This window comes from Corvus cornix, chromosome 1 (assembly GCF_000738735.6).
Source record: "Corvus cornix cornix isolate S_Up_H32 chromosome 1, ASM73873v5, whole genome shotgun sequence".
NCBI lineage: Eukaryota > Metazoa > Chordata > Aves > Passeriformes > Corvidae > Corvus > Corvus cornix.
In genome coordinates this window covers 114,654,867-114,682,319 of record NC_046332.1, presented here as the reverse complement: position 1 = coordinate 114,682,319, position 27,453 = coordinate 114,654,867, and the positions used below count along the sequence as shown (strand labels likewise).

Genomic DNA, 27,453 nt, shown 5'->3' with positions numbered 1-27,453 from the left:
CTGATTTCCAGGGCTGTGCATGAACCATAAGGTTTGTTTTCCTCTTTAATAAATGAATTTGCCCATGCCCTCTGTCTTTTTTTTTTCTTTTTTAGAAACTCCAAAATACTGTTACAAAGGAAAAAATTAGACTCAAAAAAGAAATGAGTAGGAAGGTCAGAAGGAAAACATAGGCTTGGCCCTGATTCTAATAAATACCATGATCATATTTTGGTTAAAATACAAATAGCTAAACAATTTGGTGGCTCCTGGAAAAAAAATAGGCTTATTTTTGCAGATGGTAAATTGTTTCACTATTAATTCAGGTTTAGATTTGAAAGGTTTTTTCCCAAATACCTTCAGGGAAGGTTCTGCTGTAGTGTGCCATTGCAAAAGCTACAGGGCCACAGTGGCAGACTGCGAGGGTCAAAAACTTGGCTGTGGCTCAGCCAGGGGTATTTACTAGAAAAATGATAAATGAATATAATAATAATGAATGATATAATATAATGAATATAACAATAATGAAAAATATAATAATAATGAATTCACAGATCTAAATCTTATTCACATAACAAACAACTGAATTTGAATAAAGTTTAGAGGACAATAGGGATCAGTGACAATGAAAGGTCAGTGAACAATGAAGTGTTGTATAAGTTCCATTTTAAAAACCATGGGAAAAAACGTGGTAACAAAGCTGAGAATATCTGGTTGTGTTTTCTAGCCTACCAACATCTGGCTACTTTCATTTTATAACTTGGAAATCATGGTTAACATCTGCTGGAAAACTGAGATTCCCTCCTCTTCAGAACATCTGATTTCACCCTTCAAAACAAATCCACTTTTAGGTCGTTGAGGGAAACAAACAAACAACAAAAAAAGGAAAGCAAACCAATGAGAAACACTTTCCTTTCCCCCATGCAAAATAATAATGGATATATTAATAATTTTTCTTTAGAAACTTATGACCAAGTGAAAAAGAAGGAATTTCTGTAGAAAACACACACACTTTGTTCTGTATTGCAGGAAATGATCCCAACTGGGGATTGAACAGTTTGGTCACATGCAGCCCCACTCCTATTTTCTTGTTCAGGTAGACAGAAGTTCCACAGACATCATCCTACCTCGCAGCCTCTTCAGCCTCTGCTCCCTCCTCCTCCTCCTCACGATCAGCAGCATCACAAACAGCACCAAGACCCCAACCAAGATACAGGAGATGGTCACCAGCATCTTCAGCCCTTCGTTGGTTCCCAGGCCTTCCTCACTTTGCACAACCGACTTAATGAGAGGAGGGATTGTACCTGCAAACAGGGTCATGGTATTAGAGGCCTATTAACGAGGACAAAAGATTGAGTTCTCAGGGAATGAGGCACCTTGTTGCTTCAGCTGCAGGCAGAACATTCCCAAGGATTTTTCTGTTTGGGGTGGATGCTACATTTGTGTGTCTAACGGCCATGAACACGTAACCAGGCTCACAGTAATGAGAGACTGACTGCAGAGACTCAGAGGTTATCAGAAATCCAGAAGAGTTGCATTCATTGATTGAGGAAAACCATGTCTGTTACACCGTTAAATACTATGATTAATTTTGAGTCCTATTAAATTATTAAAAAGCTGTAAGAGACCTCAGAATTCCTCCCTGTGTTTATTATTCCTTATTATGGGGAAATAGCACTGCTGTGACATTTTTGCAGGGCTTTCCTGTGCAAGGAATGCATTTGACAAAGCTCATTTTGTGCCACATACATCAGAATAATCCTCTGCACAGAAACATTCTGCTATCAATTCTAAGGGTGCAGCAGTGATAGTGATCTGAAATTCAGACAGCCAACCTGATACTAATCTGCTAAAGACTGTCTGCCATTATACTCATCAGTAAAACAAGAGAGTAATGCTGGATAGAAACAATCAAATTTTGAGAGGGAAATGAGGGAAATGAATCTACCAACTACTGGCAGGCAGCTCACTTTTTCATTCTGGGACATATTTGCATTTTGAATATACCTGGCTTCCTGGTGATATATAATACTTGAACTTTTCAATTCTTTTCTTCTTTACCTCTAAGGGACGTGAGAAGAATGCTGCACCTTCTGTGGAAGGCTGTTTAGTCATGGAAGACTTCTCACTCATTTCCTGATTACTATCAAACTGCTGAATGCAACCACAAATGAGGCTAGAAAATGCAGATGTGCTTGAAATGTGTAGAAACACGTAAGTATTGTGAACTGTGATGACTTTGGATGGAAGCTATTAAATTTTAACCGGCTACTGAAACATAGAAGTGGCTACTTACTTGCTAAAAGGAAAGGAGGGTGAGAGAGAAAAACAGGTACATCCTTTTTTACAATTTAATTGCTGCATTAAGTGATGTATCTCATTATGTGCCATACAGTATCAGAATAAAAAACTGAGGTCTGGTGCAGTACAGTGTGAGTGCCATAACCACAGTGAAAATGTAGAATCCTAAGTCCTGTTTTTTTCAGAACTGTTTCAGCTGCATATAAAGAGAAGAGCAGCTCCCTAAAGGGACAAAGATTAAAAGAAAAGCTACAACCATCCAAACCTATATTAGGCACTTTGGAAAATTTGTTTTCTTACAATTGCATTTGGAATATTTTTCTAATGTTCCACTGCAGTTCTTCCCCATAATTTTCTCCTTTTTTTTTTCTAATTTTCCACTTCTTGAACACACAGCAGGATATTTTCTTCTTGCCCTGAGACACAAACTTTGCACTAGTTTAAAGACAAATAAAATTATTAGATGAAGAAATGGAAAGAACTTCAAGCTCCTGAAGGTAATACTAATAACTGTCCCTAAATCCTCCTAAACCCTTCTGGATACTAAAGGGCCAAAATTTTCTCTGAATTAGTCACAGAGACCATGAGGTTAAAGATTGCCTAAAACTATGTCTTGCTTTCCTTAATACTTTGATGAAAATCAAATGATGAGTGGCCTTTATTTCACTTAAACCTGAAGGTACGTGATTAGATATGTGATTATCACTATCCATACCTCTTCCTAGGCAAATCTAAACCTCATGACATTATATACAGGCAGTTAGAGCTCAATTAAAAAATCGTACTGCACGTTTTCACATCATCCATTCGTTGCTTTTCAGCAATTGCATTAGAAATTGCCAAAAATTAATCCTACTATCTATTGAGAAAACACCATTTCAACATTTGTTGTCATTCTAGGTGCTGGCTGGGAGTGGAATAGTCAAAGGTTTATTCAGGACTAAGAGCCAGACAAACGGGGAGGGTTTGTTTGGTTTTCCAGGTCGGTTCACCATCACCCTTTGTTAGCCTGATTGGTGCCTCGCAGAAGTTGTAATTTGAATGTCTCTGACCCCCTTTTCCCCTTTGTTGCAGCATCTCCCACTGCACCCTGTGAATTCAGGAGTGTTCTCCTGTGTCCTTCACGGCAGGGAGTGCCTGAATGGGTCAGAATCAATTAGCAGAGTTTAGAGCTGATCTGAATTAATGCCAGGGCTACTGAGTAGTTGAGCCGGCAAGCTCCTTTGCAGCGCTCCACAACTGCAGCTGCACAGGGCTAAAAATATCTCCTTATGGATTGCGTGCTTCTGAAAAACAAGGGGCAGGGAGGTCAGCAAACCTGTAAGCTGGAAATCGTTACTGAAATGCCCACGAACAGGGAGCAAAAAGCTGCACGTAGGTTGGTCATTAACCTTCTGACCTAATTCAGCACGGAGAGATTTGAGGGGAAGGATGCTTAGCCATGATATTCCTCAGGAGCTTTCCCACACACAGCAATTGGCTGCTGCAGCCTAAAGTGACCCAAACCCATGCAACTCCGGGATTTCTGCAAACTTTACAAAGGCTTTATCTTAAGGCTGCTAAAGCTTCTAAGCTTGTTCTTAGCATTCGGCATCCCAGAACTTTCATACTCGGTATTATCTAATCTTCAAAGTGCTACCCTTGTATCTGCTTTATCCGAAGGGCAGCTGTGACCCCTGGAAGCTGGAAGGGGCTAATCTCATCTCATCTCACATCACAGGGTGAATCAAAGGTAGAGGCACGGCACTGAAAAGGGGACCTGGCCAAGAAGTTTCCACTGCCATGTTTTCTGCAAACAAACTATTCCCTGTCTGTGGAAGCAAAAATTCCTGCATCAAATACTGATATGAATGATAATAAGGAAAATTATCATCATCATCATCAGTTTATAATTTCAGTTCGGAGCCAAACCTAACAAATCTAGAAAATCTGAAAACTGAAATTTGCTTTTCCATCCATGTTCTCCTCTCATAAGCTCGGGGTCAGTATTTGAGCTTGCTCTGCCTCTCAAAGGCACAATACAGTCCTGGCAAAGCACGCTTCACAAACAAAACCAGCAATATCACAAATGGGAATTTTTCTAGCTGACCAGAAGCAGTGGCCCAGGAAATGTAATGCTGCAAATATTTTTTACTGTTTCATTTTCTCCCTTTCAAAGATGCTATACAGCAAAATACAAAAATCAAAGGGTGTGCAGGTCACAATGTGTGAAACCAGGGTAAGTATCATCACCCAATCATGGAGCAGAGCCTGACAACATTTCCAATCAGATCACTGTAAGAATAGTTTAGATTTCAGTGTTACCAGTGGAAATTTAAGGCTCTGGATCTACACTTTGATATAATCTCATTTAAAGGTACGGCTTAAGACTGTTTGCCCCCATCAGTCTTAATGTAATGACAACTGAACAACTGAAAGTTGGGTGCTGCTTGTACAGAGATACTGGAAAACAAAACCAAAACAGGTTTGGTTAAGTAAAATGACAAGAAATTAACTCCTAATACTTGAAAGAGTTATTATTGACAACAGCTACACTTCTCAGTAGAACAAGTCCCTCACCTGCCTGGAAAGACCTGGAGCATTTGTGTAGTAACTGCTTAGATCCTGGTTTCCTGTGGGCCTCTGCAGTGCTGAGGAAAGATCTTTTTCCTAATTTTCCAGACTGTCAGAAATAACACGAGGACTGTGTGGCAGGTTACCAAAAATGATATTTTTCCAAATGGTGAGGGCACACGTGATTAATTATCTGCAAGAACTGCTGAGTACCCAGCACAAAGGTTGGCATAGCAGTAGAGGATGTGTCAGGTGCTGAGGTTTAAACCCTGCTTAAGTCATATCCCACATTTCTGCCTGGGAGTGGACCCTGCTCTGCCCTGAGCTGTACATGAATGGTGATGTTCATGTGGAGGCGTGTTACCAACACAGAGTTATGAACAATTACCAATTTGGTGCTGTCACAACCATCAGTTCTTGACTGAACTTGCTCACCAGGGCTGTAGTTTAATTTAACAGTACAGATGTTGCCAAGTGGTTGCACAATACAGCACAACATCCCTGGCAACACAGCAAGATTTTACATGGATGTCTCCAGAAGAGCTCTGGCAATTCACACTGGAGCAATTCAAGAGGCTGCCATCTGGAGCCATCTGTGCTGCCTTTTTGCCAGGAATGCAGCCGTTTCCCACTACGGAGCCACCAGGACCGCACATGTGCCACCATCCCTTCCAATCAGCCTGGCAGGACCTGAGCTGGGGTGAGTGACAAACTGGCACATTTGCTCTTGCCCTCGTGCCCTGGGTTCTGCAGGGTGGGCAGTAACCCCTGGCAGAAGGGTGGGATGCAACAACTCCCTCATCGTCCATGCCCTGCTGCTGGGCACAACAGAGCCATCTGTCATGGCCATTAGTTTCACTGTCCCCTGTCTGCAAGCAGGGACAATTGCACTGCCATTGCTCTGCCCTTGGAGGATGTTATCCAGAGGCTTTCCCAGAGGACAACCTGCTTGGCTGCTCTGATGTGTCCCATAATGGGTTTTGGGCTCTGTTATAGGGAATGGCAATGAGGCCAGACATCGCCGTGAATGGCTGCAGGAACTATTTCCATGGGAGACAAAAATTTCATGGAAAAGGTGCATGAAACACTAGGAAAGGCCCCTGTAACCACTGGAACTAATGACTCTTAATGTGCTGTGGTTATGTGTCTTATGGCTGATTGACTTTTGTGCTGGAGTTTTTCCGATGTGAGGACAAATAAACAATTCCTCTTTTCTGCCTGGCAGCCTATTGTCAGGAGCTATTTTACAACTTTGAGACTTTTACCTCTCTGACAGCATGGTTGGCAGATTCAAAATGGGGCTTACGAGGGGGAAAAATGGAAGGTGAGCAAAAAGAAAAAAAATCACATAAGAGACTCAATGAGTGAGTATCTGAGGTGTAAATTAAAGGAAATACTTACTGCCATCATAATTGAGCGTGGCGAATTTGGCTTGTTTCTCTGCACAGCCAGCACTGTTGCACACTCTCATTTGCAGCTCGTACCAGGTGGCCTCCTGGAGGTCATACAGGATGTAGGACTTGGACAGGGATGTCCTCTGGGCCGTTGTCCAGACTGTGGTCCCAAAGGGCCGGTACTCCAGAGTGAAGGAGGTGATGGGGCAGCCACCATCGTTCCAGCCGATCAGGTTCAGCCTCACTCGCGTGGTGTTGATGCTGGCAAAGAGCTCCTGCTCCTTGGAAAACTGTGGCTCTAGAGGCAATGGGATATTCCAGACAAAATGCTTAAATACTGCAGGTAAAAGGCTCCCAAAATATAAAATTAAGAGAATAATTTTTAGGGCAATCTTTAGTTTTAACTCAGTGTCTATATATTCAACTTCTCCCCCTCCTCCTTCTTGAATGTTTTTTCCCGCTTTGTGCCAGAGTCACAAACCCAGATTTTCAAATCAATATGAGGAAAAAAAAATCCATACATCCACTCAAAAACTGGTTTTTGTTTTGCCTTGCAGAACTTTGCGCAGACTTTTCCTTTATTTTTCACACTTCTCCTGTTCAGAGGATGCTGCTTGCACAGCTCCTGCAATGCTGCCTTGGAGCAGAAATAAGACACTGGCTCCATTTCTGTTCTACATAAATCTATTCCTTGTCTTCATTGAACATCCAGACAAATAAACCCCTGAATTTTTACAAGAAGAGAAGAGACAATTTCCTCATGGCAATGAAGTAGTTGGAATTGCTATAGTCTGTGATAGTGGAGACACCCAACCCATCTTAGAAAAAAATTATTAGAGAAATAAGGACAGCACATCAGCTCGTGTGGGCTTCATGTCTCACAGCGACAGCCTTTTTTGTCACAGCATGGACAGAGCTGGAAATGTTTCCAAAGCCAGTAATATTAAAATATCCAAGCCTGTTTTCTCATCAAACCAAGACCTACAGCAGAATGCAGGAGCTTTAGGAGGGTGAAGGGGATGGAAGATTTAGGAGGGTGAAGGGGATGGAACCAACATACCTTTGCCGAGCGTCTTGGCCTCGATGATCTCGCTGATGCGTCCTGGCCCCACCCCGTTCTGAGCAGTCAGAGTGAACTTGTACCAGGTGCCACATTTCAGTGTTTCCAGCCTGTAGGACCTCTCACTGGGGCTGATGGGGAAACTGCCCCACTGCTCACTGTTGTCCTCTGAGTACTGCAAAATATAACCTGGAGGGAAAGCGCGGATGGCAACGGTAAGCCAGGCACAAAGCACAAACCCTTCAGGTAATCCAAGGAGGCATTTTAAAGACCTAATAAAACTGAAAAGAATCCCACTTGCAGGGAAATATACAGCTCTCCCCTGACTAAAATATACCAGGCAATGCATTTTGCCTACCCTGACAACAGCTTAAATACAATTTTTTATGATCGCTTCAAGGGGAAAAGAAAAGGATGGATATTTCTAAGGACCCTTCAATCAGCAACAACCAGATGATGAACCTGGACCCTCCAAAATGAGTGGTTAGAGATTACACGTCTGGAAAATCAGATAGAGCAACTGTCATAACAGCTGAGGGTATGCTGGGAGAAAGTGATTAAATGTATGAATAAACCACCACAAAGACAAACTGCAATTCACTGAAAGCTGTTATCACCATGATAGTGCACATTAAGGGTTGACAGCAATACAGATTGGGTTGTTTTTCTTTTTTTTTTTTTGGAGCCATTCATAATTGTATACTAATTCTATCAACATATGATAATTTACTAGGAAGTAGCAATTAACCTGAATTACATTACCTCGGATAGAACTGCCACCATTGTCTCCAGGTATCCAGGAAAGAGTGATAGAGGAAGATGTAGTTTTGGATACAGTGAGTCTTGGCTGGTCTGGTGGAACTAGATGGGAAATAGTTAAAAATAGAAAATGCAATCAAATGGTTTGACACGATCTTAATCACTTCTAACAGTCATTTATCAAATAGCTGTTTTGAGTTGCAAAAAATGCAAATTATTTCTGTCAAAGTGTCTGTTTAGCTGACATCCTTGCTTAAGACAAGAACAGACAAGCTCACACTTTTTTATTTAATTTTATGCACAATTTTGTCTTTCAATTCTTAACCTTTGCTTTTCTCTGAATTTTTTTGTGTCTGTCCTGATAGACCTCAATGGCACATGAGCTACTCAGCCATTAATTTTCATTGTTTTTGATATCTGTTTTAGGAAGAAGATGAAATTTTAGTGGCAGGAAGCAGATGTGCGGTTGCAAATGATGCTGCACTCATTCCTGTGTTTGCAGCCTATTATGGTAAAAATGAAAAATGTGCATATCAAGAGCTTCTTCCAGTGCAGCTCTGAGTGTTAATTAGGTAGCACAGGTAGATCTGTGACTGGAGGCACATCCATGACCTCTTCCAGACCACTGAGGTTTTTGGTATAAGGAATTCCCAACTCTGTCAGCAAAGACTGGAAACACTTCAGCTCTGCTGCTCCCCATAAACATTATGGTTGTGTCTAATCTGTGGGGTAAAAAACCAAGGTTCCAGGGACCAGCTGCTGACTGAGTGCAGGAATAAAACAGAGGTTTCAACTCTCATCCACTTCACAGTTCCTGGTTTTCTTTGGAGGAAAACCATAGAATGGTTTGAGTTGGAAAAGACCTTAAAGATCGTCTTGTTCCAATCCACTGTCCTGGGCAGGGACACCTTCCACTAGACCAGATTGCTCTAAGTCCCATCCAGCCTGGCCTTGGACACTTCCAGGGATGGGGCAGCCACAGCTTCTCTGGGCAACCTGTGCCAGGGCCTCACCATCCTCCCTGGAGGAATTTCTTCCAGCATGAAAGGGCAGAGAAGGAGCCATGCCACATCCCAACAAATTGCATGGGGTAGGGCAAACTGGGACTGGGAATTGACACAGGGAACTGGGACTGGAAATGGACTGGGAACTGTCATAAACATAGACAAAACTGAGCTTTGCTGCCTCAAGAACAAGGAGTGAGGTATGGACAGTCCGTGCTGGGGAAGGATCGAGAAACAGTGGCAAAGATAGGATGGAAAGCTGGGGAGGAGAGACAACAGGATGGCCACAGCTCCTCTGGCATGGGAGAGAAGAGGGTGGTGGTGTCAGTGACTGGTGCTGGCAGGAGCTGCCCTTGTCCTGACACTCACTGCTCAACAAAGACCAGCCCATGAGCCAGGCAGGACAGAAGTCCCAAATGCTCTGCTGTGTCCAGCACTCTGCTGTCAGAGGACATTGCTTGCTTTGCTTATGTTTAAGGGCCAGCTCTTCCTGCAGAGTGAAACTCCAGGAAAAGCTCCCCACTGCAGTTCATGTTCAAGTCATCAGATTGCAGAATAATGTGTGCTGATATAAGGCAGAGTCTGCTGGTTTGCAGCTATGGATTAGTTCAAAGAGAAGTTGATTTTTCTGCCCTCACAGGGCCAAAGAGCGCTGAAGAAAACAAAAGAGACAGTTTATACTCTAAAGGAAAATTCTCTGTGTGAGATGGATTTGTTCTGTTATTCTGAGGGACTTGGCTAATTCCATGGAGAGAGACTGCACACACTGTGTTGGGAAAGATTTATTGTAAAAGCTTTCATCACAGCTTCACCCTATCTACAAAAAATGGTGATCCCACATATTAAAAGCCACTCTGTCTGTCCCTCAGGGAAGTAATATTGATTTGCTTTTAGTTGCTGCAGTTCCATAACAGCAAAGATATGCAATTACAAAAGTACTTAGTGAAATATAAACATAAGGTTTCCATTTGCTGGTGTCTTCTCTCCCTACTTCCTGTTGTGGTCATGCTTCAGACATTGCTGCAGAGCACCTTTAGTTTCTGTTGGGTTGTAGGTAAGCTGATATATGCCAATATCTGCCATGATTGTTCCAAGGCTTAGTGGAAAGGTTTATGCAGGGAGAAGGGGACTGCACTGGAAACAACCTCTCGCTGTGCTCTCGTATGTTTGTACTGGAAGTGTAGATGCCACATCCAGGAGAGTGATGGTCCACTCTGGTACAAAAATTTGCAGTCAGTTGAAGCATTTGTAGGATCTGCTTTAGTGCAAGTGAGCAAAGAATTCTGCACAGTGAATTCTTGGTATGTGAATACACAGGCTTCACATTACTCTTACTTTATATTCTTATATTGTCCCTGCTTTTGTACATATCAACACCATCCTGGATGCACTTTGTGCTTTTCAACATGAATATAAAATGTAGCTGGAGAAATGCATTAGCTGAAGGGGTATTGAGGTTTCATTTCCAATGCTTCCTCATATTCACCTCATAATAAATTTCTGCGCCCACATAATGAAGTTTTTGTGCAAGGTCTCAGTACGGAGGCAAATTTCTGCTGATAGCTTTTCTGGAGCTAAATTAAAGGGCTTCAGGTCTTTCTGAATTTTGTAATATTGAAATGATACATGTGATATTTGTAAGGAGAAGGCAGAAGCTGATACTTTCTCTGTGAAGAGCTAGAAGATAACCAAACGTAAACACATGGTTGTCAATCTTATAAAAACTCACATAGAGACTTAACTGAGAGTGTGTGAATTGTTTCACCAAAAGCACCATTTCCTAGATCACAAAATGCCCACATCTGAGTCAGAATGACTTATTTATTAATTTGGAAGGATTAGATTTGCATTGATACACACAAATTTGCATTTCAGACACATCTCTGCATTACCAGTAGCACTTTAAAGCTTTGGTAACAATTCCAAGGTAGATCCAACAGCCTTACCTTGTACCTGCAAATTCAAAATGATTTCATCTGATCCCCAGTTGTTGCTGGCCACACAGCTGTAGTACCCAGAGTCTTCTGCTTTCACAGTCCTGATGACAAAGCTGCCGTTGCTGAAGATGCTCCTTCGCCCATCAATCATCACTAGACTGGGTGTCCCGTTACTACCTCACAGGAAACAAAGTGCATACATTAAAGAAGTTACAATCAAAATTACTCAGAAGTGGATTTTTTTTAAGCAACTAAGAATGGAAAGAGAGGAAAAGGTGTGGGGTGAGGTGCGTCCCTATAATAAGGCAGCAAAGGAGCATTTTCTGTTGGGAAACACCTATTATTTGCTTAAAAATGCACTTTTCCTGGGCCCAGCGTGAGTGAAAACAGAAATTCACTCCTTCCTTAACTTGTTATTTCAAAAAAATGCTGAAATAAGGGTATAGGCAGTTCCTGGCTATGAAGTTCATCCCTGTAAAATCATAGGTATTTATATCAATTCACAAGATGGTTCCATAGCACTGTAGTTTCCCTGCTTACACAGTGCTTGGATGAAAATTATTGTCCATGTGGGTTTCCAAGTGGCTCTGTCAGACTGTGAAACTAAAACAGAATAATGGAAAATTAAATATGTGCAAGGCATTTACTGCCCACCTCAGCACAAATCACTGTATCAGGCACTTTGCTCTCTCAGAATAAAACCTTTTTGTCGGCCTCAGGATAAAACAAAAAAGACTCCTCTAAGTTTTGCATTTTGAATGTTTACCTTTACCTCTTCTTCATTATTTTTTCTCCCTTTGATGCCTTGTAATCACCCCAGCCAATTAGCTGAAGGAATTTCTAAACTCCTCATCTACTGTGACCATGTGCAAATAACCATGAATAGTCCTTCTCCTTCCTGTCAGTGACCCAGGATCACCCTCTCCACAACCCTCAGGATTTTAAGCAAATGGGCTTTATCTGAGCTATACATTTAGTTGCTGGTTACCTATCCTTCATCCATTTGACTGTTGGAGCTGGGTCCCCCACGGCTTTGCAAGGGAGGACAATGTCCTTCATCCAGGGGGTTGTCACCGTCCCGCTGAACGTCAGAATCCTGGCAGGAGCTGGGTGGGAGAGAGCAAGAGAGACTGAAGTGAGGTGTCTGTTCATACAGCCCTTGGAAGGGAAATAGAGACACCCACAATTAAAGGGGGAAAAGCAACCCAATCCAAAAACTGTGGTTTTAGGATAGTAATTCCTTTTAACTCACAGTATTAGCTATTTATTCAAGCACAACTATCAGTTTCAGTACCTGGATGACAAGTAACGAAAAGAGACATGAGGTATGGGATTGGAAAATTCTTTGTAGAGAAAAAGAGAAAACCCAGTTATTTATCATCTTTACTCAATTTTATATATTTTGTAGCAGAAATTGGGGATGAAAATTGTGTCCAAGGGATGCTTTTCTCCAAAATTCCAGCAAGAGGTGTCCACAGTAGATGGGTGTCTTATAACAGCTAAATTATTGCTACATCTCTTCTACAATAATTTTGGTATTAAGCAAAATAAACCTTCATGTATGTATCTATTAGTACATTGCAGTGTCTATCTGAAGTCCACAAACGTGAACAAACTAAAATCAGTTTGTATCAGCTCTCAGGTCACCTAAATACATGACAAAAAATATCACTCCTGTACTTTCCATTTATAGGTTGTGTTAGAACTTCATTTGTTATTCCTCAAGAATGACCCTTGATAGAAATAGACTTGCTGTTGGCCTCCAAATATACATTTTAAAGGCACATACTGAATACAGATAGAAAAAATACTGTCTTCTTAGTCCTGATCTACTTTAGTCGTGCACACTGATCGGAATTTATACTTAATAATCCATTTTGCACCAATTAGGAAAACATGAAAATGAGACCCAGCATCAAATATAACTGGGACAGTTAATCTCAAAAAAAGAATCATGCATAAAAGAACAGGCCTTGAAAAATTAAGCAAAATTACTTGAGTAGGCTGCAATGGGACTTGAGATATTCACAAAAAGAAAAGATTTCACAGATTATACAATCAGTTTGGACTGTGTTGCCTATGTTATCTTCAAGCACTGTTGAAGGCCAAGCTTCTAAAGAGATTTTTTTCCTCTGGTCAAAATTTTAACTAAAACACAAGTAGCTGTTTAAAGATTTATGCAACAGACAAAGTGAAGGTTGGGTAATGGGACAACATTACTTTCCTAACAGCCAAGCATCAACATGTCCTGTCCTGGCTAAACAGCAGCTGGAGATCCCTGGGTCCATCCTTCCAGAGCTCTGAGGTTTAACCCTGTCAGGAGAGAGCCAGGGCTTGTGCTGCCCTGGGGAGGTCAGACACCAGAGTGATGCAAAGACACTGAGCAGCCAGAAGCTCTCATGGATCAGGCTGGTTTTCCACCTGGGCACTCCTAATGCTAGAAAAGATTTACACAGGGCTGCACTGCCACAAGCCATCTGTGTTGGGTTTGCATGGCCAGGTTTTGGTAGTGGGGAGGTTACAGGTTGCCAGAAGTTTCCCCCATGTCCAGCAGATGTGATGAACTGATTGCAACCCCGCTTCCCATCTTCCTGTGTTGCTGGGGAGGAGGAGCTCTAGCTGAGAAGGAGGGAGGGGTGTGGGGAAGGTATTTTTAAGATTTATTTTTCTTCTCATTATCATGCTCTGATTTTGTTGGTAATAAATGCAATTATATCTCTAATTTGAGTCTGTTTTGCTTGGGATGACATTTGGTGAGTGATCTCTCTCTGTTCTCATCTCAACTCATGAACCTTTGTTATATTTTCCCTCGGCTGTCCAGCTGCAGAGGGGAGTGATAGAGAGGCTCTGGTGGGTGTCTGGCATCCAGCCTGGGTCAACCCACCACACCACGGGCTAATTAACCAAAGTAACTCAAACAGAAAAACATTCAGTGCACCCTGAGACACAGAGTGAAAAGCTGACTCTGCTGAAGCTGGTGCTAGAAGTCACATTTGTCTTCAGTGGTGCCAGGTTTTTGCTGCAGGAGGTGCTTCATGGCTCTCCTGCCATCTTTGAAAAGCAGCAGGAGATGCTGTCAGCTCTATCTACAAAACACACCTGCGAGCATCTGGTCTGCTCAAATTCCTGTCCCGTGCAAAAATTGCCTCTGCAACATGAAGTCTGAAAATGCATTTAAAATTAAATATAAATAATTTTCTGCCTGGACTTCCCACATTTTCAATGTTTCCTGAAATACCCAGGTACTTCCAACTGTTGCCAGTTCCTGTAGGAGAAAGGACGTGGAAGACAGGAATCCTGCTGAAGCCTTCAGTGTGGTGTGGCAGCACTGTTAGCAAACTTTCTGTGTTATCCCTTTGTTTTTAATAGTTATTTCAACATGAATTCTCCCTTAAGAAGCCATAAGCTGGATATCAGATGTTGAAAGTGCAACATTTATGTTGTAGCTGCTGGTTTTCAATATCCTGTATCCCTCATTTTACCAAGATGTGTGGAAGCAACATAAACCTCACAGGAGCCTTAGACAGTGGTAAGATGATAGAACATAACTCAGAAAATTATCAGAAAAGCACAAGGTAACTGTCCACAGCTTTCTATGGATTTTCTTATTCCTTCCAAGTACTGAGTGCTTTTAAAAGAAATGGTAAAACAACAGGAAATTTTTCAAGCCCAATTTTCTTTATAGCTGAACTTCTAATGATGTCCTGAGACTGCTAAAAGGTGCACAAAGAAAACTAGAAACAAAATAAATGTCAAGTGAAATCCACCTCAGAGCAATGGGTTTGAAAATCTAACAGGCATTCATGAGGTAAAAAAGCCTGGAATCTCACAGACCTCTTCCTTTTGAGCCAAGGGAGTTTCTGGAACCACATGGGTTATAAGCATGGGTTTACTTCTTTGTTATCAAAGCTACCCACATGGCTACTCACTTCCCTCTAGCCTTACATTTGATGGCATGGCACTGGATTAGGGTTCTGTCTGTTCCTATTTTTTTTACAAATTACCCAGTTATTAATTGAAGATAAAGAGGTTCCTTCACAGAACAGTGCACCCTCTTATGCTAATGCAATTTTCTGCATGTTTGTTTGTTTAAATTACAAATCCTCTAACCTACATTTACTGTCACAGAAATAGAAATGGGCAGAAATTCTTTGCAAGAGGCTGTAAAAACACGTGGTTTTTCTTCCTCCTAGAGGACACAACTGTGTTTTAAAGGTGAACTGTAGAGGGAAGCTGAACAAGAGCTATGACAGTTCACTGCCATTCACCTTAAAACAAATAAAAGATCCAACAGTGAATACCCTGGGTCAGGAGATTCTTTCATTTGCTTTCTCACAGAAGAGGGTGATGAGGCCCTGGCACAGGGTGCCCAGAGAAGCTGTGGCTGCCCCTGGATCCCTGGCAGTGTCCAAGGCCAGGTCAGATGGGGCTTGGAGCAGCCTGGGACAGTGGAAGGTGTCCCTGCCCATGGCAGAGGTGGAACTGGATGAGTTTTAAGGTCCCTTCCAACCCAAACCATTCCATGATTCTCTGCTTCTAATACCCCCTGTATTCCAGTCTGATGAACCATCAAAGAAACAAACCAGTGTGTACTGCCATGCGAGCCCCACATGTTAGTTATAAACATTTAACACACAAAGCAACATAGACTAGGGGGAAAAATCTGTTCAAAATTAATGCCCAGGTAGTTTAAAAAACCAGGGGAATCTCAAAAGTCAGAGAGTTGTCCCCAGAGGATCAGACTGCCAGGGGTCTGGACCTGTTATTGTCATACAGCAAATGCCATTCCCCATCAGTCAGGGGCAGTAAATCAGAGGAACAAGTGCATGCAAGGTTTTTTCTCTTCTAAATATAATTGATAGGCTAAATGCACATCCTTCAAGTCAGCAATGAAGAGTAATTCGAGGGACAGGAGCACAGCTTGCTTATGTGGAGGCTGAACTTTCATTGCCATGATTATTTTCTGTTTGTTGGGGATTTTTTTTATTATTTCTGTCAGTTAATTACAGAGAATAACAATCTGTTCTGAGAAATGAAGACACTAAAGAAAGAAAGAAATGTTAACTTGAATTAAGCTTTCATTTAAATTGGACTATCCATTTCACATCAAACCCCTATCTAGACATTCTCATTGTTCTCAAAGGAGTTCTTAAAGGGGTTATAATTAAGTTGACATAATTCAATTCAAAGTTAACTCTCATTAGCTGTCATGATGGTATTATTACTTGGACAGTTACTGTGCAGTAAGAGGAGCAAAAAAAAGAAGCAAACAACTACAAAACAATGGCCCACGGGATGTTTTTGCATTGGGAACTTATGGCAAAATCAGGCTATAACTGCTTCTAACCCCAGGATGTGCTGTTTGCTACAGATATTTTGGGGAGTGAAAAAGGTCTTCGAGGTTTTGAGCTCTGCCCATCCCTCTTCATTGTTCAGCCACTGCCCTCAGCACTGATCACCACTTTCTCCCACCTCCCTAAAAAGCCCTGTGATGCATCCATAAAGGAAATTTTGTATGTGATACAATAATTTGTAACCTAGCTACCTCCAAAGTTCATAAAATTACTATCTATCGGTATTCCTAGTGCCCATCAAACCCTCCACAAATGGATTATTCATTACTTTTACAATCCTAAGTGCATGTACGAGGCTTTTCCTGAGCATCATCTAATGCAGACTTTATATTGGAGTATCACTACAAACTCTAGGGTTGGCTGGATGCATTCTACTGTCCTTTGGAATAAAGTGTTCTTCAGACTGACCTGTCTATATTGAAGTAATTAATTATTGTTTCTTTTAAGTCATCTTGCCTTTTCATAAAAGTTATTTTTAAGTTCACTTATTTGTCATCGTGGATTATGTTACATAAGCTTCAGAGGAGCAGATTTAATTCTGGTAAGCTGGATCAGTTTGAGTACATGTGGGTCAAGTCACAACTTCTTGATTTTTGGCAAACAGAGCAATTACACACTGCAATTCCTCATAATGTGAGGTTCTGAATATTGGTGCCCACAAAGCCTGAACTGATCTGTGTTCATCTTCGAACATTTCCCTCTTTTTAAAATGCATAGGGCATGGAAAAAGAGAACTTCTAGTGCATTTTATGCAGGGTTTGCCTGCAGCTTCAATCTATTAGCATAGCACCATGTCTAATTATTTTTGCTCTTATTTGAGCATCTATTTTTATGCCTATTTTTGCTTCCCTTTTTGTTTCCATCACCACACATCCATTACAACCAGGTGACAGCAAAGGAGGAGCACACTGAAACCTTTGCCCTGTTTCCCTGAGTTGTTCTTTCACGATCTTCCTTCACTGGTATCCTTTACACTCCTCATCCCCCTTTTAAGATCTCAGCTTTGGTCTCACTGATGTTCATAGTGCAGTGTGCAGTTATCCTACAATGGAAGAACTCCAGATTTTTCAGATCCTTCAGACTTTTCATTCAGGGCCTTTCAGACATCCCTCAGGTCTTTCCACTAATGCTATGTAGCTACTAAGAGAAAGGATCTTCTGAAAGACTGAAAAAAAAAAAGGCAGAAAGAAGCAGAATGTAAAGGTAACTCACTTGGAAGAAAAAACCCTGTGAGCACTGGTATGGGGAGCAAGAATTTCCCAGCTTATTCCAAGGCCTCCTTCCCTTGTTAGGCCCTCCCTGTATTGACACTGGTAAATCTTCCATTGTCATGTAGAGTAGTGATTCCATAGTTACTACAGGCTTCTCACAGCAGCACTGAAAATATTCATTTCACATAATAGAATCATTAGCCTGGAGAAGCCTGACAGAGGAAAAACATGAAAGTTCCCATCACAAGCCTGAGGAACCCTGTTTGCAGCTTCTCTGCATTGGGAAGCTGCCATGTGTCCAAACAGTACCCTCCAAAACCAGCACGACCATCCATGACAATCACAGAACTCCAGAAGGGTTTAGGTTGGAAGGGAACTTAGAGAACACCCAGTGTCACCCCTGCTCTGGGCAGGGACACCTCCCACTGTCCCAGGCTGCTCCAAGCCCCAATGTCCAGCCTGGCCTTGGGCACTGCCAGGGATCCAGGGGCAGCCCCAGCTGCTCTGGGCACCCTGTGCCAGGGCCTGCCCACCCTCACAGGGAACAATTCCTGCCCAATCTCCCATCCAGCCCTGCCCTCTGGCACTGGGAAGCCATTCCCTGGCTCCTGGCCCTCCATGCCTTGGGAATTGTCTCTCTCCAGCTTTCCTGCAGCTCCTTCAGGCCCTGCAAGGCCACACTGAGCTCAGCCCAAAGCTTCTCCTCTCCAGGCTGAACAATCCCAGCTCTCGCAGCCTTTCCTCCCAGCAGAGCTGCTCCATCCCTCTGCTCATCCTGGTGCCTCCTCTGGCCTCTCTCCAGCAGCTCCACGTCCTCCCTGTGCTGGTCCCAGGGCTGGGGCAGCTCTGCAGGTGGGCTCTCACCTGAGCACAGGGGCACAGGGGCACAACCCCTCCCTCAGCCCTCTGCCTAAACTGCTTTTGATGCAGCCCAGGATAACAGCTCTGATGTTAATCTACCATCACCAAACTGGTGATCTACCAGCTAGACAGGCAGGAACAGGAAGATTTCCCACAGTGACGGAGTTTGCTCTCCCATGCAGAAAGTGCTTTCATGTTGGTGGCACTAGGCTGAATTTCAGCAAAACCTTTTCAGAAAGAACCTGTCATCATAATGCACTAGACACTTTATTTTACATCTTTACATCATTAAACACCCAAGTGAAGCATTAGCAGGCTTGTAAATCTGTAAAGTCAATTAAATGTATCTAATTTTGCAGCTCTAGGGATCTGTGCATTACTCTGCCCATCCTGGCACAGGCTGTGATGGTACCAAGTTTAGTGTTAAAAAAAAATACAATCTGAAGACCCCATGTAGAGATTGAGTGGGATGGGACTCTTCTCACTTTTCTGTTCAAAATGTTAGGCCTCCATTTCCAAGCCAAGGTGCTCTAATGTTGCAAGCATCACATCTCACAAGGCAGAATTCATAGGCCCCAGCACTATCTTTTAATAGAACTAATACAGCTGGAAATAAATATTCAGGATTTGAGGCACATTATCCTTTCATCATATCTGAAATAGAAGCAGCAAACTTCAAAGCTAATGCAAGTAGAGAACAATTGTTCAGAGTTTAGATATGTTAATCAGACCATTTTATACAGAAGATGGTACTTGTGGAGTACACAAGAGATATTACTAAGGAACGGAATGATAAAGAAGTTACCTTGCACAGCAAGGAAAAGAAACATATTCAGAGGGGGAGAGGCACCATCTGCAAACCCCCTGTACCCAACAACTGAAGACAAAAATTGCTCCAAAAAGCAATCTATTCCCTTCTAAGGTAGGTTGGATGAGTTACCCCCTGGAAGAGCACGTCATCCACTCTCTGCTGACTCCAGCAAAAGCTTGAGCAATTAGCTGCGAGTTGTCACCTGGCTTTTTGCAGGGAACTGAAGTTGCTCCTGACAAAGCCCACCCTCAGCGAGCAGTGAAACACAGAGAGGCCACGTGCCAATTCTGGCAGTAATTGGCATTGCAGAGGCCTGGCTGACTCTGAGCAGCTGTCACTGTACCTTTGGCCAGCGGCTCCACGGTGATGATCTCGCTGCTGTTGCCTCTTCCCGCAGCCGTCACGGCCACCACCCACACGCTGTACTGGCGATTCCGGCTCAGGTTGGGGATTCTGTAGGAAAATGAGTCGGGAGAGGCTTCAAACTCGCTGATCACCTGTGGTGGGAGAGACAAATGTTTCCAGGCTAAAATAAGCAGTATTTGAAGAAAATGTGAGTGCTACAAAGCCTGTTACTTCAGGGCTCTTCGGATGAGTATCAATCGCTCCAAACAGATGGCAGATGGCAATAAACAGAGCAGACACAGTAACTTGTTGCAGTCCATTCATATTCAGTGAATTTGTGTCTGTGCCTCGTTTACAGATTGGTTTTATTCAGATTAGGACTTTTATGTGCCATTTATTTTTACAGGGTTGGATAAACCATGGAACTGAACAAATATGGCTAAATTTTACCATCAATAGTTCTGACAAACTGATTTAGCTGCACGCAAAACTTTCCCAACGGAGGATCCAGTCCTGCATTTGCTGTGAAATAAGGAGTTCACTATTTTTATCACCTAGAACCTTTGGTGTTCCTTATTCCTGGGTTTTGGTGGCTTTTTCCTTCAGCAGTGGAGCAAACCAAGTAATAAAAATGTGTTCTGTAGTAGACTGTTCAAGCTTCCCCCAAGTCTAGTTTTGTTTAATAACGAAATTACTTCCATTCAAAGACTCCCAGCTGAAGGTCATCTCAGCCAGTTGGCTGCATTAGCAGGGAAGGACAAGTGCTGGAAGAAATGCCTGTTCAGTCTCTCCTCTGTCACTCAAGTGCCTCAGCCCAAGGGCTGCAGCAGAGCCAACCACCTGCTCTGCAGTCCCTGCTCATCCATGAGAGGTTCTGCATCCTGCTCGCAGCAACCTGCGCAGGGAAAGGTGAGGAGGAATGTATAGATCTCTCCAGAGGGCTTTGTGAGCCTCAGCACATCCTCCACAGGAAGTCTGAGAAGGGAAACCTCAGCTCTGAGCAGTGTTAGAGTGCTCAGTATTGCCACTTTTATTTCTGACACGGGCTTTGTGATGCCTGCACGTAAAAATAGAGGGGTAATGAACCATTGGAATGAATAATACTCACTTCCCTGTGCAGTGCTGAGCCTGGTAATGGCTAACTAACACTAGGCTAAAAATAATTAGAAGGTTAATGATGTAGAAAAGAAGATTTTAGCAGGAATCAGCATTAAAAATAATACATCAATGTAATATAAACTTGGTTCAGACCGAAAAAGTGTGCAAAGAATCTCTTTGATATACAAATATCAGCTTGTGGTAAAGGCCAATTCCACCTGATTAGCATTTCAAAAGGCACATTGACCTGAAAATATTGGAATATGTAGTCCTTCAAAGTGAATTCCAAATAAATAAGAGATGTTTCAGAGATACCATTAAACACCTCTCCATGTGAACTGGCAGACCGTTTCAGCTGCTGAATGGGTCACTGCACTTCTCCGTTCTTGAGCTGGCCTCTCCTACAGCCAGGGGAAGAGGGCAGTTCATCTCCTCTCACATTTGGATGCCAGAGTGAAGACATCTGTCTCTAAGCCAGGCACCTCGACTCGCTTTGGAGACCACACAAAGGCTTCTACAGGAACACATTTTGTTCCTTCCATGGAGAGTGACTTTTCTGGGAAAACTGGCCTGCTCCAGCTAAGTCCCCCCAGGCTCAGAACAAGTCCAAAGGGGAACCTTGCCATATTTTCTAGCCAAACTCCTTGCCCCTTTGCTTGTCAAAATGCCAAATTAGTTTGTCCCATTTAGCCAGCATTTGCTTGGGTTCCACTTCTGAGGTGAAGAGGTCAGTGCAGCCAAACACCTTTATTATTATGTGAAATATTGCAGCAGGTTTTGAGAACCATCTGCCTTGACATTTACACAAGAATATTGGACAAATGCCCGTAGCTTGACAGGCTGGATCTTTGTGAGGTCATACATAAAAATTAATGTATTGATCATGGCAGAGGGAGGCTGAAATTTAATATTCATGAGGCAGCATTTCCTACGGTTAATTTGAAAGTCAAACAGGCCAGGCTGTCTCTGGCACCTGGGCTCCACTCATTAATGCAGTTACCTAGCACAGTTCTTTCTAAACCACCTATTGACATGGGACATGGATACAGCATTTAGGAACAGCTAAACATCACAGAATTCCTTATTGCTAACTTTCATTCCAGCAACCGTCAGCTCTTTCTCACTGGAACTCCAAAGATGGACATACAGCAGAATTTTCTGCTCCAAAGCTTTTAAAATGCTGTGTTTTCAATTCCTTTCTTTCTCCCAGCATCATTCACCTATTTGCATCTGTGGCTATTTCAAATGTAAAATCAATTATTCTCAGAATTAATTTATTAATTGAATCTGGTAAATGCATCTTTACTAAATTAATAACTCTCATTTTCTTTAAACAAACTGCTGTAGTAAAAATTTTGGTTTCTAACTGGTTAACACACATCTTGTGTTTCCTCAGCTCACGTTCCCTTTTAAACACTTGGGGATGCTTCAGTGACAAATAATCGATTTTACTTTAAACTTTTGCCTGTCATTTCAATTAGCCTAACATGCCAGAGACTTTGATTACACAAGAAGAAGAAAAAGGCAGCTTTGTCAGCAAAGAGAAGATTAAACAATTGAAATAAGAAATATTTAAAGGAATGTCACCTTGTCACATATTGGCCTGTGCATGTGCCAGTATAAAACATAAACTGCTGTTCAATCTCAGAAGCAGTAACATGCAGGCTCAAGGGATTTTTTTTCCTAACTGCTATTTTTCTTCAGCTTATAGATGATGGGTTAATTTTTCTTCTGTCTTTAGCTCATTGCCTAAGGACAGACAGAGATCATTCCCTGAAAAGCCTGTCTGAAAAGGGCTGTGAAGAATAAAATTAATCAAAGTCCTTTATCAGGATGCAGTCAATCTACTTCCCAAACCAGGCAATGGCAAGAGATGCTGATGAACAGCTGATGCAGGGAACATAATTTTCCTCTGCAACTTCAGCCCTATTGGTGTGCATTCCTTCGCACACTTTGAAGCAGCATGCCATCTCCTGGCATTGCTGACTCCTTTAAATCACAATTTCAATAGGTAATGTGTATCAACTCTGATCCCTCTGGCTTCTATTTTTGATTGTTTCTTCTATCTGTTGGTTTGTTTGTTGTGTTTTTTAACACAACCTGGGAAAAATTCAAAATAGTGCTATAGAAAAAAATAAATTTCTAACAGTTTTCCAAGCAGCCAGGGAGTTTCTCAAGCAGGGAGTTAAGACAACAGATGGCATTTACTGTGGGCTGGAAGGCTATTTAGTGAAAGGCAGCCTGCACCTTGCTTACAACTGGCTCTACACAACTTCTGATTAGATAAGTGAACTACAGATCTCTATTCTCTGCAAGTTGTAGGAAACCTGGAAGTGAACTGGGAAAGCCATACAGAGACTTTAAGGGCATGAGTGAAAAGGAAGAAACAGCCCAGGCTTGTGGTGTGTGTTATGAAGTAAGAGCATATACAAGTTGGTTACCTGTGGATTGGCTGCCTTATGCTGAAAATTAAATATAAATATAAATGTAAATGTAAATGTAAATATAAATATAAATATAAATATAAATATAAATATAAATATAAATATAAATATAAATATAAATATAAATATGCCTAGAGTGGGATGTATGTTTTCACTCCAATTTTAGGTAGAAAATATGGCATAATCTAAAAACAGAGCTGAAAAGACTCTGAGAGATCACCTGGGTTTATCTTTCTTCTTTAAACCAGGTTCACCTGTGTCTGCACAATTTCAAAGAGATATTTCCCCCCACCTGATTTAGAAGACTTACAGTAAAAGGAGATTTTGTAGCTCCCTAGGCTGCACAACCTATTCCATTGCTTAACTAATCTCATGATTAGAAATCGTTTTTTTTAATCTAGCTTGAGTTTCCTGCTGCAGTTTCAACCCATAGCTTCTTTTCCAGTCTATTAGGAGCATGAAGAATAGATTATTACCTTGATCTTTGCACCGGTCTTTAATCTACATGAAGTTTTATCATTCCTTTCCCCACCAGTACCCTTATCTTTTTACAACTAAATAACACTAGTGCTTTCTACATTGTCCAGAAATCCCATTTTCTCTATCAGTTTCTCTAATAATATCTGCTGTTATCCTTCAGACTGTCTAAAGATGGTCCATAGCTTTCTCACAGTTTCCAAACTTGTATTCAACAATTCCAGGGATTCTTATTTGGCTTTTCAGATAGGATTACAAAGACTGTTAATGTTCGTCTTGGGAGGTACAATAACCTCAAAATCCTCTTCTGAAGAATCAAGACAATTGCTCTCTACACAGTACTTCTGCAGTTGGTTATTCAGCGTACCCATTTTCTTGCTAAATTTTATCCAACTTTTTCCAGACCAATTTCCCAGTTCATCAAGACCTGCCTGAATTCTGTCTGTGTCTGCTGTGTACATGCAATCCCTCCCAGCCTTATATCTCCTGCTAATTTAATAGGCAGCCTCTCTATTTCATTATCCAGGTCAGTAATGGAACCACTGAACAGAAGTGGGCTCAGGAGAGACACTTAGGCCGCTCCCTCCTGCCCACAACAATGAGCCACTGGTTTTGCAGCCTCCCACAGAACAGCACTGAGTTTGTTAAATCTGGCCTGAGCTCAATCAGTGAAATGGTGTTTGCATAGCTGGGTTTCTCTCAACAAACATCCATCCTCTGGGCTTAGTTTCCCTGCAAGATGGGAGAGAGCCAGGCGGTGAGTTGAGCACTCCATCCCAGTGATCCACACTGAGTTCGAGCTTGGTTTCTAGCCCAGTTTTGTGCTGCTCCAAATAGCTCTTTTCAAAATAATTCTGCTTCAGAGGGGCTCATGATAAGCAGTGTAGACTGACATCAGTCACCATCACATCCTCCTGGGGCTGGGTGCTGCTCCTTGGGCCCTCTTTAATCACCGGTACAGATGAGGCCTAGAACAAGCACTGAGCCTCATTAGTGATTAAAGTCTTCAATTCTCCATGGTAAAAACACAAAGACCTTCATCTCTTTGCACAACTCCGTCCCAGAATTGTCTACCCTGCCTTACCTCAGGCATTTGCTGCTCCTGGAAACCACAGAATCATCAAGGCTGGAAGAGAACTTCAAGACCATCCAGCCCCACCATCACCCCAAACCCTGTCCCCAAAGCCTACATCCAGACTCCTCCTGAACACCTCCGGAGACAGTAACTCCACCGCCTCTCTGAGCAACTCATTCTAATGCCTGACCACTCTTTCAGTGAAACTTCCATTTCTAATATCTAATCTGAACCTCCTCAGGTGTAACTTCAGGCCATTTCTGCTCATCTTTTCGCTTGAGACATGGCAGAAGAGACTGACCCCCACTGCAGGAGCTTTGGGGTTCAGTCTGGACCGGGCGTAGACGAGAGATCTCTATAGTCAGATCTTGGAACATGCGGTTTATTGCAAAGGGCGTGGGTACAGGGGCACTGCTTAGAGCTGCAGCTGGCAGCTCTGAGCAGGCCCAAGAGAGCAAGAGAGTAAGCGGGTAAGTAAAGAGAGAGAGAGAGAGCGAGAGGAATGAGAGTGAAGAAGAAGTGAGAGAGAGTGTAGTAAGAGTAAGAGAGAGAGTGAGAGAGTGTACGAAGAGTAAGAGAGGAATACTGAAGTCCTGGTTACAATACAATAAATCATCTTCTATACTGAATATTCTAATTGTCACTAACCAATCTAATACAAGATACAAATCCTATAGTATTTACATACAGCCTATAAGAATTGTTATATTACCATAGAGTGTTACATCTTAACTTCTAAAAACTACTCTTTGGACCCCTTCTGCTGAGCTAGTAGGGTCTGCTCTGACCCTTGGACCTGCCTGCAAGCAGAAGGTATTGTTCAATCAAGAGGGGATTACCTTCAGTCGGCCATACCATTGTTTTCCAGTTGTTCAGTAACTAAGACTTGGTATTTCAAAAGCGGCTTTCATTTCGATGTCGCTTATATTTTTCATATTCCCAAAATCTTTTGTCAGGCAATCATATTTATAAGGCTTTCCTGTTTCATCTTCCCCAACACCCCACCTCACTGAAACCTCCTTTCAGGGAGTTGTAGAGAACAATGAGGTCCCTCCTGAACCTTCTTTTCTCCAGACTGAAGAACCCCAGTTCCCTCAGCTATTGCTCCTAAGACTTGTTTTCCAGACCCTTCCCCAGCTCTATTCCCTTCTCAGGATGTGCTCCACCACTTCAAGGTCCTTTTGTGAAGTGAGAGGCCCAAAACTCAACACAGAACTCGAGGGACAGAGTACTGAGATGTTTTATTCTAAACCTCACATTTTAGAGTCTCCTGGACTCACAAGTTATCCAGTACTGGGGGCAACACGAAGTTGTTTCTACCTGGAAGCAAACTGGGGTAATAAAAAATCAATACATCTCTGTATTTATAGTGAATGAACTCCAAGTTCTGCATCCCTAAGCAGAGCAGACAGACCACTGATGTGCCCTCAGTGAACTCCCTAAGGATGTGAAAATCTGCCTGAGGTCACAAATTGTACTTTTCCTGAGGACTTATGGCTTTTGCCTTCCTTTCACAGATGGACGGATTCTCAGAGCTCCAAATAACCACCAATCCTGGACCATGGTCTCCAGTAGGGCTCTTGGCTGCCACTCTGGTCTAACAATGCTTTCTGCTCAGGTGTTGGCTCATGTTTTGAAATGTGGCCTCTGTTCTTCACTCAGTGTTATTGAAGGTAACTCTTGGAAACAGAAGCTGTGCACAAAAGTGAATGCAGCTGCCATACAACATCGTAACTTTTCTTTTTCCCCCTTAATTGTGGAACTAAAGTGTTAGAAAGTTTCAGATGGAAATTTTGGAAAGAACAGAGGCAGCTCCCTGCCTTCCCAATGACAGAAAAATCCTGCCAATCCAAAGAATCAAAGAACCACAGAATCCCTGAGGTTGGAAATGACCTCCCGCATCATTGAGTCCAAACTGTGACCCATCCCCACCTTGTCACCAGCCCAGAGCAGTGAGTGCCACATCCAGGCCTTCCTGGGACACCTCCAGGGATGGGGACTCCAAACCTCCCTGGAAGCCCCTTCTAATGTCTGACCACCCTTTCCAGGAAGAAATTCTTCCTGATGTCCAGCCTGAACCTCCCCTGGTGAAGTTTGAGGCCATTTCCTCTTGTCCTAGGAGCAGAGCCCGACCCCCACCTGGCTGCCCCATCCTGTTAGGGTGTTGTGGAGAGCCAGAAAGTCCCCCCTGATCCTCCTTTTCTCCAGGATAAACACCCCCAGATCCCTCAGCTACTCATGAATTCTCATTTCCAGGAATTATACCTGGAAGAAAACCCACTGTCTGGACTTTGAGGTAGCCCACTCAGGGTCCAGCACCTGCCTGTCCCTTTGGAGCACCTCCTGGAGAGTCCATCAGCCTCCTGATGAGGGAAGCAGCATGTGGTGTCATGGGCTGGTGACCACAGGAAGGTCAGGACACCAAGGACTTATTGTCAGACTGTATTGATATCCCTGGTGTGAGACAAGGTTTATGAAAAATCAATATCAAATTTGTTTTGGTAGGGCTTTAAAAGGAGACCTTTTAAAAATCATATAAAACCAGCACATCATCAGAATCAATTTATACTCTGTCACATCTCTCCTGAGGTCTGCTCTGTGACAAAAATAAGATAGGCAAAAAAATGTAAAGTTGACAAAGCAATTAAAATAATGAATGTACTACGTTCGGGAGCTGGCATCAAAGATGTGAAACAACTACCAAAAGGCTAAAAATAGAACATGTGGTATATTAAAAAAGACACATTTTAAATACCATCCAATATAAGGTTTTAAAATAACCCCCAAATT

General features: G+C 42.4%; 1 protein-coding gene across 2 annotated transcripts in view; it reads right to left on the bottom strand.

Annotated features, from left to right (window-relative positions):
• DSCAM (DS cell adhesion molecule) overlaps positions 1-27,453 on the bottom strand; it is a 445,238-nt gene that overhangs the window by 39,581 nt on the left and 378,204 nt on the right. The window contains exons 21-27 of one of the 2 annotated variants that reach the window (XM_039553256.1): positions 19,568-19,721; positions 11,976-12,093; positions 10,997-11,160; positions 8,050-8,148; positions 7,288-7,476; positions 6,235-6,525; positions 1,107-1,283 (exon numbers count right to left, since the gene is read on the bottom strand). In XM_039553256.1, coding sequence (XP_039409190.1) covers positions 1,107-1,283; positions 6,235-6,525; positions 7,288-7,476; positions 8,050-8,148; positions 10,997-11,160; positions 11,976-12,093; positions 19,568-19,721 — 1,192 coding nt within the window. Of the gene's footprint in view, positions 1-1,106; positions 1,284-6,234; positions 6,526-7,287; positions 7,477-8,049; positions 8,149-10,996; positions 11,165-11,975; positions 12,094-19,567; positions 19,722-27,453 lie in introns of those variants that run through there. The other variant, XM_039553264.1, reaches the window with a different exon arrangement.